The sequence below is a fragment of the Bemisia tabaci genome, chromosome 7, assembly GCF_918797505.1.
Source record: "Bemisia tabaci chromosome 7, PGI_BMITA_v3".
NCBI lineage: Eukaryota > Metazoa > Arthropoda > Insecta > Hemiptera > Aleyrodidae > Bemisia > Bemisia tabaci.
In genome coordinates, this window is record NC_092799.1 from 1,032,252 (window position 1) to 1,048,395 (window position 16,144).

The following is a 16,144-nucleotide window of genomic DNA, read 5'->3' on the forward strand; positions in this document are numbered from 1 at the left end:
GGTTTCTCGGTTGTCAGGTGGAGCACCCCCCGAGGCCGGAGGCCGGGCTTACTGAATACCAGGTGGGGCACCCCCGGAGGTTTTGTTCCCTGAAAAACACGTATCACATTCCTGAAAATCGTACCTTGTTGCCTGGGTCAATGAATTGCCTTCAATTGGCCAGGTATGCAATATGACTGTAGTGACGCACGAATAGTCGTATCAGAATTCCGCATTAAGATTACGTAGTGGGTTGAAGGCGCTCCTCTGTATCGTATCTGAGTGACCCTGTACAACGATGTCGACCAGAAATGTGATGCGGCATTTTTCGGCTCGTCGAAGAGGCACCTGCTGGCGTATAAATACAGTTGATAAAATACAGACTCTCTCTCGTATTTTTTCCACGGTAGTAGTGCGAATTCGTGAGGACAAAACCGGTCATTTCAATTTGAAGAAGCACCGTGGTTAACTGGGAACAAGGCTCACCTTATCTTGGTTCATACTTACGCTGTTTTTTGTCTATCTCTCTCCGTATTCACTATAATAAGACGCAGCATTTAGTAATTTGAAATAAGTGAAAAGTTAAATATTTCCCCAATATTTCTGTCATCCCATATCACATACCTACTCCGGAATTCGAATAGTTCTGCACTTCATCCCGTGTTTAACGTTGCCGACACTGGACACTGGTAAACGTTATTATTTTGATTCAGGTAAAAATCTAAGATTTTCCTTCCTTTTCGCGTGATACCGCACCATTTACTTCGGAATTTCTGATGGAGTGATTGGTGATCTGCTGTCCGTTGCGTTCTCAGCTGTCGAAAATAAGACGCACCCAAAAGTTAGAAAGCTAGGTCTCGAGTCGAGTGTTCAGCAGAGATTCACTCCTGAATTCCGAAGGCAGGACTTACAAAAAATCCTGCCGAATTTCCATCGCAAACTGTCTGGTGCGCAGTCGGGAGCATCGATGTTCCCTTTCTGCAGACTCTAGGCACTCCGCACCACCGCACCCGGAGAAGGATTTTCTGTCAATCCTCGCCTCAGGCAGAGATTCAGCCCCTGAGCTCTGAAGGAAGGGCTGACAAAAACTCCTGCGGACCAAGACGGAATCTTTTAAAGTGAAACGTCCCTTTATGTAAAAGAAAAATCTGCACAATTGCTCTTCTTTTATTTATAGGGTACGGAATTCGAAGTAAAACGACCGTAGGCGTAAGGAATACAAAAAATACTAATAGGAAATTTCAAAATTACTCTTTGGGGCCGTCCATAGATTACGAAAGGCAATTTTTTCCGATTTTTATAACCCCCCCCCCCCCCTCTTCTATCGCGTTTAAATGCATAATTTAATAAAAAAAATGGTGTTGAAACAAATCGGTAAACATTACTAATCGCTGGTAGGAAATCATGAAAAATAACAGTTGTATTGAAAAAATAACAGTTTTTAAATTCAAAAAGTTCAGAAAAATTACATTTTAACCAAAAAACATTAAACGTCTAAAAAACGAAATGTGGACTAGTAAAGTCTTTAAATTAACGGAATTTGGAAGAAACAAAATTTTTGCGTTTGGCTTACGTATAGGCATAGATAAGGCACCTCTGGACCCCCTCCTGGCTCCCTGTAAGTGCATTAGGTACGTAATTTGCGGACGGCCCCTTTGTAAAGGCATATTTACATTTATTCGTTTATACTGCGCCCACTAATGTTACATTTATTTCTGTCTTCGGAGTCTGCTTGTTCCTCTAAAAAAAATTATTGGAAGGTCTACGTAAGATTATAGGGCCCTACACCCTAGGTCCAGAGGTTTCTCTGCAAGAGGAGCCCTTTTCAATGAAGTGCGCAAAAATGCACGCCTCACTCTTATTTTATGGAAAAAAGTATTTCTTTACGGCCACTCGCGGCATTTATGACATAATGTGTAATAATAATGACGTCAAAACAATCTCATAATGGGGCGTGCGTCGTGCACTCTCCGTTCCTGAAGCGCGCACTTTGCCACAGCGCTACGGACGAATTGACGAATATGCGACATAATTGCTAATACATAAGTGCAATTGAAGTTCTCTCTTTCTCCACCAGAGCTGAGAGCGTACACGCATCGGTGTCACGCTCCCGCTTACTGATGATCTGCGGCAGGATTTTCTGTAAGTCTAGCCTTCCGGGCCAAGAGTGAATCTCTGCTAAACTCAAACGCCCTAGGGCTCGACCCGTTAGAGTAGGTTAAAGGATGCCGTACAAATCTTGCTGAGTAACGTACATTCTTTGCAATTTTGACAACCGGCAACTTTGTAATACATTCAAATAATCAATGCATTTTTCGGAAAATAGACAATGTCGCGATACCTAAGCGACGCTGGAGTTACAGATGAGCTGGAAGAGAAACAAGGAAAAAAGCCGCCTTTAGTTGGTATCGAATGCCACGAACACGAAATAAGTTCATGAATAACCCCTGGATGCAACTATTCGGGCTCCACGGATGTCCGTGTTGCATACCCATAGAAGTGAAGGCTTTTTGACTCTCCAGACACACATCACAGGCGGGCGCGGTGGCAGACTGTATTCCGAGGATCAAAATGAATATAGCCTTTAATTCTTCATTTATAGTACGAATATATTTTCACAGGCATGAATACTTGGATTACATTTTGCAATAAGGAACCACTATCTCCAGCTCTTCCACAAAAGCACCTTCCTGCAAAGAGAAACCAGTGGCTCATATGTTGTATCTAAAATAAGCCAGAAATAGTGATTCCTTATCGCAAAATGTGGTCCACTTGATCTTAATATCATGCTCAGCACATCGCAAAATCAAAACTTAATTACAAAAGATAATCATATCCTTCGCATGTGTGCAATTATTTTCGTCTGAGACGACGACGGTGTAAATCCCCAACCACGTATCTTGTTTGCGGTGTCTCGTAATATTCGCTCCTGTTTGATTTTTTAAAGATAAATCATAACTAAAAATTCGTGCCTTGAAGTTTTCGCAGACAATTCTTCGCAAAGAGGAGGAAAATTGCGGCAGTTTTTAAGAGTAGCCGTAGAGTAGTTTCCCAATTCAAAAACGAAGTATGACAGGAAATTCAGACCGAAAAACGTGGTTGCGCGCTTACACCATCGCTGCGTAGTGTAAACGAAGAATTGAAGGCGAAGTCATTTTGAATCCTCGCAGAACAGCCCACCACCGTGCCACGCCGCGAGGCGGATGAGTTGATGAGTGCTTGGAAAATTCAAAACGCCTTCATTTCATTGCTCATGCAACACTGACATCCGTGGAGCCCGAATAGTTGCATCCAGGCGGTTATAACGAAATTTGTTTTGTTTTCGTCGCGTGCTAAACTATGTACCCTGGTAAAAATTGGCAGTAGAATCTGTGTTCCAAAATACCATAGACCTACACCTACAGCCGGCTGTAAGATTTCCAATAGCTTCTATAGCCGGCTACACAATTTCTTATAGCCTTTTATAGCCGATGGCGATTAAGCAACAGCCAGGCGATAAAGTGTATGTTAAACGTTACTAATTACGGATGCTAGGACTTAGTGAGTTTTTGGACTACTGCTCTCTTTTTGGGCCGTAGTATCTTGATTTATTTTGCGAGGAAAGCTCCGTACTTTTGATGGATGCCTGCCATCCTAATATATTAGAGCGCCTTCAGTTTCGTATGATACTGTGCAATACCTCTGGTATGAAATAGTTGCTTCAAGCGCCGTGGCAAGCTGCGGTGCGGCAAGCGGGCAGCCAGCACGAAACGCGCATTGGCGCCTACAAACCTAACAGGGATGCTTCACGCGTTGCGCAATGCGTGAAGTATCCCTGTTAGGTTTGTAGGCGCCAGTGCGTCGCCGCTCCGCTTTGTGTTAGGCTCTAATATTTAATCTGGCGGAGTCAGCGTTATTCAACTCATGATTTTGAAATGTTTGCACATCTTGTATGGAGTATTCTCATTTCAATTGATGAAAAAAAAATATGTATTAAAGAAAAATACAATGTGTGTTTTGTAAATATTAAGGTGGCTCCGTATCAAACTTAATGATTTCCAAAGCAGACGAATTTCTACACAATTTCTTATAGCCTATTATAATCGATGGCGAAAAAGCAACAGCCAGGCGATAAAGTGTAAAGCCCGGCGATGGAAACTATAGCCCGGCTGCATAATTTTTTATCGCTTCGTACAGCCCGGCCGTATGATTTTCTCCGCATTCTACAGCCAGCTATGTGATTTTCTGTAGCCTTCTTTAGCCGGCTATAAGAATTCCCATGGTATTTTGAAACGCAGCTCTTATCGCCCATTTTTACCAGGGTAAGAGCGTGAGCGTTTCTTTTACACCTTAATTTAATTCCAGCGTTGCCTAATGTGCCGATGAGGTAAAAAAGTACTGATTTGTAACGTGACATTGTAAATTTTCCGAAAACTGCTTTGATTTTTACTTACTGACCGAAGATAGACGAACGCGACAGAGTCATTTCCCGGACGAAGGCTCGCGTGACTCCATTCCAAGGTTGCAAAGTTGACTCAAACAATTTGATTTCATTCAAGAATGTACCTATGCAATTTTGCCTCAAACTTTTTCTGATTTTTGCACGACATCATATTAAAAAATCAGCGAAATTTTCATTTAGATATGCCCAAGGGTCCGTAGTCAGAATTGCAATTTGCGAAAGGAAATTTGGCAACATTTCAATGTGGTTACGTTCTTACGTGGGAAGACGACGATCTTAGGAAAAAAATTTCGAGCGCACATCAAAGGCACCAGTTAGGGGGCCGATTTTTAAAATTGATAGACAAAGCTACAGACAAAGAGGACAAAAGGATATGGGGGGGGGGGTGTCCTAGTGCTGGTAGTGGGTGGTTGCAATGGACGAAGGAGGTGGGTAATCGATTAACGAAAGGCAACTTACGAGCTACAGTTAGTCCATCATTTTCTCCTTTAGTCTATAGAAACCACCCATTTCAACCAATAGGATAGCTCCATACTCCCTATGTCTTCTTTGTCTATCGATTTGTCTATCAATTTGAATAGTCAGCCCGCAGAAATGTACTAATTTTGAGAGCTGAGTGGAGTCTCTGAAAGAGCCAGTTTTTGAGCGTTATTCCCTGTCTGGCTTTGACTGAGCCATGTCTCCAGTGGGCATTTTCGCGCAATAAAGTGGTCGCGAGGAATCGCGCGAATGAATCGGCAATTAATATTGTCCCATTCAAAATTAATTGCCACAGCCAGCGAACCTAGCAGAAGGCTCTTAAGAGTCTTGAACCTAGCTTATTAATGGAGTCGTTAGACCGCATCCCCAGAAGTATAATGTGCCCCCTTTTTGAGATATCTACCTCCTCATTTTCACACTAGAGCTTGTTAAAGATGAACGACGACGGCTGGTCGGGAAGTAGTCTCGAGTTGCTCACTCTCGACAATTAATTCAGCACAAGCTCTATTTAATTGATTAATGTCGTTTCCACCATTTAATTCCACGCACAACGAATTAGAGCTGTGTTGGCTATGAAAACTTTACTCTGAATCATATCTATCCTGGCATTATCTTGGGAATTACGCTCTACGCATCTTCACATTCATTTCGCTTGCGAACTTTTTTCGCATTCACATGGCGAGCACCCGTAAAAACCACGACTCTTCATTCGGTTACCATTGGAGTTGGGTGGTTGCCTAACTTAGTACGTGTCTAAAACCACGTAATTTCTCAGTGGTTTTGTTGACCTCACGTGGTTCGTGTGTAGCAGAGTTTTAAACCTGTGTGGCTGTGTTGAGAAAAAAAAAACACCATATGAAAATTTGAATGCCCCCAAATTCCTCCCAATAAAATATTTATTTGCAGGGAAAGTTATACAAATTTTTCTTTGAAATTTTCAGTTACTTTAGATCAAAATACGAAGTAAATTCCTTGAAACTTGTAAAAAAAAAAAGGAAATTAAAATTATTAATCTAACCAAAATGTTAAAACCGCGAAGTATCAAAAATAATTAATTACCACTCATTTGATTGTAAACCCAAGAAAATGAGGAAAACCAGCGACAGGCGTTACAGTTAGGCGTGCATTTAACAGCTCCGCTGTAAAAAAGAAAACAAAAAAAATTATGGCAAGTGAATTAATGGTACTTTATGTTTCTACTAAACTGGCCCAGAAATAATTTCAGTTCCAAATTGCGAAGTGTATAGTCCAGTTGGGGTTACGCGTTTCTGCAATTAGGGGAGCAGCAGTGCACCTAACCAGGCCTCATTCTGCGAAAACCACGTATCTCAGTGGCGAGACGTGAATGGTCGATAATCCGTATTCTCCATTAAAAGATATGGTAATGTATCGATAATTCTGTCGATCAATCCTTTTCCATAGGTTTTAATAGTAGATCAATCGATTTATCGCAAAGCACGCCACGCCGCTGAATCTTAACAGGATTTCCAATTAATACTCTTACGCGCTGCTCGCCTAGCAGGGTGGAACACATGGATACATCCGTGTACGAAAACAGCTTATCTGCACAGGGGTTTAGTCGGAGCTACACGTTCTTTGCTGGTATAGAGCAATTCGCCTGACTGGGCATCATTCTCCATAAACTGTATATTTGCAAAATCTGCACGAAATTTGGATTCTTGAGGTAGATTCCCTGTTTCCGCGGTCTTCGACTATATTTGTCCTAAAATAACCGAGAAAAAAAGCCTGATGCGGGTGGCCTGATTATGAAACACCCTGTGCACACGCAGATCAATTCGCCTGTGCTGAAAACGGCGGATTTTCGTATGGATTTTGTCGAAGTTAAGCGATTCTTGCTTGCCTAGCAGGGCAGTGCGCCTTACTGGGCCTCACCGTGCTGAAACGACGCATCTGAAGAGGATTTCCAGCGGGATCAGGCGGTTTCATCTTAGTGGAGGAGATCGGCAAGTGACGTCTGGTGAAGTGTCTCGCCGGAGTGGTCCACTCATGTCCCGGGCTCAGTGCCTCAGTGGGCCCGCTAACATCGTCCGACTCAGCCCCTCCGCGTGCTCTTCGCGTTTGTGTTCACTTTTTGTGCTGCTCCTTTGGACTTTTTTCCAGTCTCCTCGGACTTATACTCAGTTTTCTCAGACTTTTTCCCAGTAATCTCAGGCCGATTTCCCGGTCTTCCCCTATAGATCTCATCGTCTCGAAGGCTAACTTTTGGACACCATGGTACGAACATCCAAGACAGACCTCATTGTGCAGCAGCGCAACAGGTGGGTGATCTCTCTTCCCGATCTTCCCTGACAACAATACACAACAAACAAACAAAATACAATATACACACAAAAAATCGATTTTTGTTCGTTTTTAGTTGGAAAATGCGCGTAGTCCCCCCCCCCTCCCAACTCCTTCGTTTTACCCATTAAATAGGTAAGTGAGTGAAGTTCCCTTGAGGAAACTGCCATAAATGGTGTCAATACATGCACCTACATTGTGTGTAAAAATCGCGCGAAAGTTCAATTTTAGTCCTTTTTTTTTGTCTGGAAAATGTGAACAATTCCACCTATCGTAGTACCTAATTACAAGTGCCAACTATTAATAATTAGATCTGTGAAAGTTTGAGCTTATTTCTTTAACTACGAGGACATTGATAAGCCCCGTTAATAGTTGGTGTTCCTGATACGGCACTTCAGTGCAGACACATGGAAGTGACACATGTAATCACATGAAGGAGAATCGCGTTTTGTATTGTACGTTACTTACCGATAGAAAAAAAATCATCGCTTGATTAAACTAAAATTGATACATTTTGCTATTCATAATTCATTCATTTCTCATTCATTTTCTTAAAATATCGCCTTTCAGTGTCATCGTAAAATGACGTCAATAGGTTCATGCACTTGACAACTAACCATCGCTGAAAAGTTAAAAGACGAGAAGTTACAAATCAATGGGCCCGTTTCTCTCGAAATGGTCTCATAAATTTAAAATCGCCGCTGGAAAGCCAGAGTTTTATATTTCCTAGCGTGCGGAGCAGTCAATAATTTCACGTAGAACTTTATGGATACATCGTAAAAATGTTAAACTGTATGAGGACTTTGGAAGTTGTCAAGTACCTGCGTTCTAACATATTCACATGGTGCTTACTTGCACATGTTCCCTTCCCGTGTTTTATTGCCCTCTCTAATGATCAAGATGAGTATTTTATCGGTTCTCTTGATATTCTTTGTAAAAAAAAAAAAAAAAGTCATAGGGAAATTCACCGGTACACACATGTATGATTATCACAGAGAAAAGAAAAATTGATTTTGGCTGTCTGGAAATGTTGAAATTGCTAAAGCAGGTTTAGTCTTCAAGGTCCTCTAATAATAATATTGACGACGAAGGTGATAGAATGCGTGAATCCTACCGCAGGGTTGCAAATCGCTGCTTTTGTTTTATTTTATTGAAACAAAAGAAACCAACAGTTCTCTTTTAAATTTTATATACATTTTCTCCCACCATTAAACATTTTTACAAAAGATTTCAAAGAAATATTTTGGAAAATTCTCCTTTAAAGACTTGTTTGAAAATGGTGAGACTTTGCACCTATCGATATCTTCTTCGGCTAATAAAGTGAAGTGGGCGTGGGTAGGTGTAGGCTGTAGGCACATTTAGAATACATTAAAACTGGCCGTTCGCTGAAAGTATAAAAACCAACCCGGTTATTGAAACTGACATTCATGCGGCTGGAAAACGGGAAATTTCAGGGTTGAAATGCTTAAAAATTAATGTATCATGAAATACATAAATTAGTTCATTTGGCGCTTCCACCTACTAAAAGGGAAAATTAATACTTGTCCCCCAGTGTAGAAAAAAGTACAGAGACTTTGCTTTTCCGGTTTTTTCTTTTTTTTAAATCATTTATTCGTGCACATTTTACTCCGTAAAATTTCGTTAATGAATGATATCATATCGCAGCTTATGTCGCACTCATCTCACAATGATTTCACTAACATGCTGGCGATTCACTAAAATGAGTGTTTTTCCACGAGTTCCTCAAATGATGAGTATGCGAGCTACGTTGTATGTGTTTACAACAAGGTCCTGATCCAGTTTTACGTGAGCTATCGGAGCATTTATTCGTGCCGGCTTAAAGGAATTATAATTTCATGGTCACTTGCAGCGATCCTCCTATACCCATGGAATGCAACACGAGGAAAATCTGCAGACTACACGACCAATGTAGCTCGAGAGACGCTTGTTAGGACACACCCAGATGTTGAGGTTATTGTTTCGTTTTGTGATGCTAACGCTGAAAACTAATGCTGCGAAAAATAAAATACGAGATATCCTTTGCAATATATGAAAAAATTCCCGATTAATTTTTTTTTCTTTTTCTCCTTGAAAGAGAACTAAAAGAAGTATCTCACTGAAATTTTTTTTAAGTACGTATATTGGTATGAATGAAAAAGTTCACGAAAAATTTCAAGAAAATCTCTAGTTTTCTGTCAAGAAAAATAAAATATGATCAAAAGTTTGCAACGTTGCAATCGTAGATACGCATGTTTTTAACTTTTAGATACCTATTTTTTTTTTTTTTTTTTTTTTTTTAAAAGGTCTCCCTTGTGCTATCTAAAATGAGGCATTAATTATTCATCAAAATGTGCATGAAATATACCTTCAAGAATATCCAAAGTATAACATTTAAATTACTAGGCGATAACTAATATAGATATCAAAAAACAGTCAACCTATCAAAATGTATTGTTAAGTGTGCTTTTCGTGGTATTAAGTCCTACAATAAATAGATACCTAACAAATACGAGTCAAATGTTTCTCTTCCATCTCTTTCGTACGAAAACAATGGCTCAGACCCAGCAAGAGAGTGGTCCTTGTTTATCCTCGCCGATTATGCATTTGGGTTCGACAGCCTCGCTTTTTACCACCACCTGAATGAGAATGGCTTATGCAATACTTGGCAGCCCAGAGGTTGGCACAGGCAGTACAACTGCCCATTACACTGTTGCATTACTCGTATTCAACACCTTCGATGAACATTCCATGACTCCAAGTCCAATAAAATCCTTCCATAAATGAGATTTAGTGTGTCGGAGGCGCTTTGCCATGATAATTTAATGTTTCTCTAATTTTTTTCGCGGAGTCCTTGGGCCCCCCGAAAGTAATAACGACGCTGGATGAGAGATGTTTTGTTGCTCACTTTTGACGGTTAGCTATCGGCGAACAGTGTTTCACTTTTGCCGTGGTAAAGTTAGCTGAAAAAAGTTTTCTATAATTGAGCGTCCAAAGTATGTTTCCTGACAAATGAGTGAACACACTTACAATGCATGCAAAATTCAAAGCGCTGCAAGCGGATAAAACCATACATATCGTCGCTTCTCTGACGTAAGGTTTTTTTCCACCGAATGAAACATTTATGAATTATGATCCCCAAAAAGCATGGAGTTTTATTTACAACAAGGCTTACGTGAAAATAGAGATACGCCCTTACGTCAGAGAAGCGTTCCATTACACGTCCGATTTGAGTGTTCATCACTTACGGGCCCTTAAAAACACTATTTGGACTGCATTTTGCAACCAGGAACTAAACAATGTTTGGCTTACAATCAATTTAGAAACAATTTATTTACCCTCAGTTTCTCCCTGCCTACAGGTGTTTTTACGAATGAGCCAGGAAATGTAGTTCTAATTACAAAAAGTAGTCATTTTCATCAACAAAAAAAAGAACTTAAAATACGTACAGCTGAAAAAAACATATTTTTTCATTTTCCTATCCATACAAATTACAGAATCATATTATCTCACCAGAAAAAAGAGAAAAAAAAAACGGGAATAAAATCACTGGACGGACATAGATTGCCGCCAGACGGACAACGAAGATGTCTCGCCTTACGATTCTTTGAGTAGATAATTATTGCAGCACGTGGGATACTTTTTGGCCTACTTCGCGAGATGAAGGCGAACTAGGAAAAAATTAATGAGTGTAGCGCGGAACTTTCACGAGTCCACATCCCTCAATAATTAAAGCCAATAGCTTCAACCTATTTTCCCCACAAATACACTCACAAGTTATTCTTGACCAAAGATGTCTGCGTAAATTTCTATTGAGAGAAATTACTTTCAACATTAGTTTACGAGTAAAATTTAAATTTTTGAGAATATTTAAGTTGATGTGACCAGAATCAGTCCAAGCGCATTTGGACTTCATTTTGCGTAGAAGCAAGGGGGGGGGGGGTGAAACATACTTTGTTTTTCAACTGAGCCAGAGATTGTAGTTCCTGATTGCAAAATATAGTCCATTTGACATCGCCTACCTTTCTCCCGTTTTTTATTGTTTACAGGGAAACTAAGCATCAAAACATCTCGATATTCTCTTCAAATTTTCCTGTTTTTAAAGAGCATAATCCAAAATTCCGACGCACTCCCAATGTTGTTTCATTTTTAGGTAGATTTCGAAGAAATATCTACCTATTGCAGACGGTACGACCTCGTAATTTTCCGGAATTTTCGCTCAAAGAGCATCGATCCTGAAGCCCTGAGTTGAAAAATGTGGGTCATAAAAAAGTACGATATATATATATTTATATATTTATACATATATTTATATATATATAACTGGGATCTAACGAACCTTTGCGACCGTTTTTTCCCGGAACTATCCGTACGATCAAAACGAAACTAAGCATGGTTCTTCACTGCTATGAGGGCTAGATCAAGTTTCCTTTTTCGTGAAAATCGGTCCACCCCTTATCCGGAAAATCTCAAGTCCAAAGGGGGATGATATTTCAAACTCGTCCGATCTTAGTCGGCGATACGTCAAAAAACTCATCTCGTTGTGGCCTTCAAAACAACCTATTGTCACCTACCCTCTAAAACCACCCCTTATCCTGAAAATCTCAAGTCCAAAGGGGGATGATTTTTCAAACTCGTCCGATCTTGGTCGGTGATACGTCAAAAACTCGTCTCGTTGTGGCCTTCAAAACGACCTATATTCACCTACCCTCTGAAACCACTCCTTATCCGGAAAATCTCAAGTTCAAGGGGGACGATTTTCCGACCTGTCAGGCTCATTAGGCGCAATTGTTTTCATAGAAACGATTAGTCGAAATCTACCTTTCGTTTCCACTGTGGCTGGAAAGCGTTTTTTTTTTTTTTTTTTTTCAATTTAAGTAAGCTCAATCCGGTCAATCCAGTCAATTTCATAGATATAATTCTGGTATTCTATATAATTCTGTATGGTATTCGGTATAATTCTAGATTCTGGTGTTACAAATACCGACAGTGCGCACTATCGCATCAACGACTCTCTCAAAGTTAGGTTGAAAAATTCTACGCTAGAATATTTGGATGGTACACTTCTGTCGATGCAGTATTCCCGAGGCGAATATTTATAACGTAGATCCTGAACTATTTCTGGATTAATGACTAAGATCAATGTATTTTATGATCATCAAAGTGCTTTACTCTTCTCTCTTAGTAATAAAGAATTCAACATTTTAAGTCCGCGTGATATCCTCATTTAAGGTGTAGAAATATGAAGACTCTTCTTTTAGTTCTTATTTTTTTTAATTCAATTTATTTTCTTTTCAAAGTTTATACGTGATGTTTTGCATCGGCAAGTAGCAGTGCGCAATTCCCTTTAATCCCACACTCGAAAGAGATAGAGTCATTGGACTTTAAGAGTTGAAGCAATATAATGTCGATAGATCGAAGCAAAATTAAATCGGATTGATTTATTTTCTTTTTTTCTCACATATTTCAACAATAACGAGTAAGGAATTACGAAAATACAAAAAAAAAAAATAGAGAGCAGATACTAAGTCACAGCCTTGTGGCAGGTGCGAGTCTCACTATTGCAACGTTTAAAATCATGTGTGCATGTTAAATGTTAAAATTGAAATTAAAACAAGGACTGAATAGAAAAAGGGGCTGGAGAATTGGAGGGAAAGAAATAAAAAATAAATTATAACTCCTGAAAATGAGTTTTCCTTTCCTGCCCGGCTAGATGGTACCTTTTCAGAAGCCATCACATACGAAGCCATATGCTTATACTGGGGGGCTGCGCTCCCTGGCCGTTAAGCGGCCCAACCCCCAGAGGACGCTTCGTAACTTCTAAGGCCCGCCTCATGGGCTTCCGTGTTAAATAGGGATTTTTGAGGGACTGTCTCCTGTCGACAGATTCCAAAATCATGAAAATCGACCCGGTTAATCTTTGGAACAAACTATGACAAAAATGGCAATTTACATCGTTTAATTGGGAGAAAGTACAATTTTATCACGTAATACACAAAAACCCGGAGCATATTTCAAAAATATGAATACAGCTAGCACGTATTAAAAGCCGTAATAATCATGAAAATCGGCCCAGTAGAATGTTAGAACGAGCTTTTACAAAAAATACAAATTCAGGACGTCAGCGAACCTATAGTAATGATAACTCTTGGAATTGTTTCGGGAATTCGTCGTGGATATTTATGCCACATTGCAGCATAATGTTAACGAGTCAGATTTAATTTGATTTTTTTGGTATTTCAGTAGTTATCTTCGCAAATTGGCAAAACTTTGTGTCTTCCAATTTAAGGCTTGTAAAACAATCGATGAATATCGAAACAGGCTGCCTCGCCCAGAATCGATTATTCACAATGGGATTAAATGAATTCAAAATAGTGTCACCAACCGTTCGATATTGTGTCCCGCGCTGGAGAAAGTTACAATCACAGTCGATGGTTTACAACGATGATCGAGTGCTCAGCTTGTTAAACCTATGTCCACCTCTCGATAGATAAAAAATAAGAGGAGCCTCATGTGACACATTTCAACAATTCATTTCTTACACGGGGAGCTCAGTGGAAAACCATTTATCTCGAGGCTCTCTTGAGGGCTCAGCTTCCCAAAGATTATTTAAAATAAATAAAACTCGACATCTTATCTCTGCAACGGCTTGAGTTCTTATCTTCGCATTGACATTTAAAAAATGCGGTGGGGGTGCAAACCTTCTTGACATAAGCGCGTAACTACACTTCGCAATGAACCTTGTCGTTTGCGTAACTTAATGCTTCTTCGGGCTCATCTCCAATTGAAGATACGCCCTTTTATCAGCCGAGTGACGAATTGATGTAGCGAAATCGGCAAAATATTCGCAGTAATGGGACAGGGTCATAATCTTTCAGCATTTCAAAAAACGTGCATTATGCAGATACCAGTTTAGATGATATAATTATTGAGTGAAGCGGAATTAGTGTAAGGGAGAAAGTACATTTCATTGACGCATGCTCAAAACTGGAGAGGACTTGGAGTGGCCAAAACGCAAAATTGCGTAATGTGAAGAAAAAATTATCTAATTTTATTTTTAATTGTTTTGCGATATGAAATAATTAGTCTGAGATGTCAATAAATACTTGAAAATGAGCGTAATATATTCGCAATACCGAGAGAGGATTAACTAGACTTAATTTTGCATTTGGAAGTACTATTTTTGGCTCATTCATAAAAGCACGTATCTGTCTAGGGAAACTAATGGGAAATGAGCTAAAATGTTGTAAAATGCTGTCTCATTGCACTGAATTGGAAGGACCAGGTCGCACTTTGGCAAAAAATGAGCTAGGAGTTTTTTGAGCTTAACTTACTGCACATTGTCTCCTGCCAAAAATACAAAACCGAGATCGAACTAATATTTCCAATGTTATAATAGGCGTTAAACTTTTATTTCTCACATTCAGTCTTGTGGAGGAATATGTATGCTCCAAACCAGTGGCGAAGTATCGATTGATCTACTACTTAAACCCATGGAAAAGGATCAAAAAACACGGGTGTTCGTAACGAAACTCGTAATAATCGTTTCTTTAACACAGCTTTAAATGGGGATATCATCGCTTCAAACCACTTTTCTTGGGCTTGATCATAATGAGACTTCGTTGGTTTTTGTGAAACTCAATCAAATTGTACCTGCATTTCAAGAAAATGTGCAGGTATAATGATAATTCTGGGGAGAATGCTCGGATGATGTAATATTTTACTGGACTACAGAATACAGTCTAAAAATGAAATACATTTGATTGACAAGCGCCTAAATCTTGAGAGGGCTAGCTGAGGAAAAACGCAACTTGTGTAATGTGAAGAGAAAAAGTTACCTATTTATACAGTTTACATCAAGTATGAAGATAAAACAGCAAAAATTCAACCAGACTGCTTTGAGCACGAAATTATGACATGTTGTAGGGTTTTTGGTAGCCCGAATGGGCTCTGTCAAATCGTGTCCTATAATATACTCCGTGGCTCCTATGCACAAAACATGTAATGCTATTTATGTAAGAGAACTCTCAGATTACATTAATGCAATAGGAGGCTAAAGTGTGAGCCTACGCCAACATCTTCAATACGCACTTTTTACTATTTGGGCCTGAATCAAATCAAATCAGAAATCAAATCGATAAATCCAAGACATTAAGCAAATTAGAGGACAAAGGTAAAAATTGGAGTTTGACAGAAGCCCAACATTTTGAAATAGAGCTGCTCTATGAGCCATTGAAACTGGAGCTATAGATTCATTTAGTCTACTATTTGTGGATCAAATTTTTCGGATTAATTCTGAACAACGCCATTACTTGTTCAACTTATGAGAATGTTCGCATTCAATTTTGAGTTCACATTAACGTTGACATTTTCTCAACATCTCAACTCCTGTATGCGGAAAATTCAATTTTCAAAATGTCAACTTGCGTTCACCGTTGAATAATCACTTATCATGTTATCTCGCGTGTATCATCAATAAATGTGCGTGTTTGTGCGTCAGTTCAATTCTGAGCAATCTTTTTTTTTTTCAGTTCAAAATGGAAAATTTTCAAGAGGAGACGATATCTGGTGTCGTTCCTTGCCTTCTTTGGGTTCATCAACATCTACGCCCTCAGAGTAAATCTGAGTGTGGCAATCGTAGCAATGACGACAGAACACATCAAGATCGAGAAGCTCGCAAACGGCACCACCATATCCAAAACGGTTCGTTATGGATCATAATAATTTTATCCACAATGCCAGATAAAGCCAGTGGGCTGATTTATGAAATTCATAGACAAAGCGATGATAGACAAAAATGGTATAGGGAGTATGGAGCGATCCTTTTGGTTAGTTTGGATGGTTCTTATAGATAAAGGGAGAAAATGACTGATGAGATTGGTTGCTGATTATGAACTGAGGGGGGGGGGGATTTCATTACAAGCGGATAAACCCCTCGGGAATCCT

At 39.6% G+C, this 16,144-nt stretch overlaps 1 protein-coding gene and 1 long non-coding RNA gene across 2 annotated transcripts in view; one reads left to right on the plus strand and one right to left on the minus strand.

Annotated features, from left to right (window-relative positions):
• LOC140224957 (uncharacterized) lies at positions 1-15,720 on the minus strand. The gene is made up of 3 exons (XR_011900176.1): positions 13,584-15,720; positions 5,960-6,039; positions 1-330 (listed from the first exon to the last, which is right to left on the minus strand). It is a non-coding gene; the product is annotated as an uncharacterized lncRNA (long non-coding RNA).
• The window catches only part of LOC109036749 (sialin), a 22,283-nt gene continuing 13,041 nt past the window's right edge, over positions 6,903-16,144 (plus strand). Inside the window, exons 1-2 of the mRNA XM_019051111.2 lie at positions 6,903-7,179; positions 15,730-15,901. Coding sequence (XP_018906656.2) covers positions 7,133-7,179; positions 15,730-15,901 — 219 coding nt within the window. The 5' untranslated portion in view covers positions 6,903-7,132. The remainder of the gene's footprint in view (positions 7,180-15,729; positions 15,902-16,144) is intronic.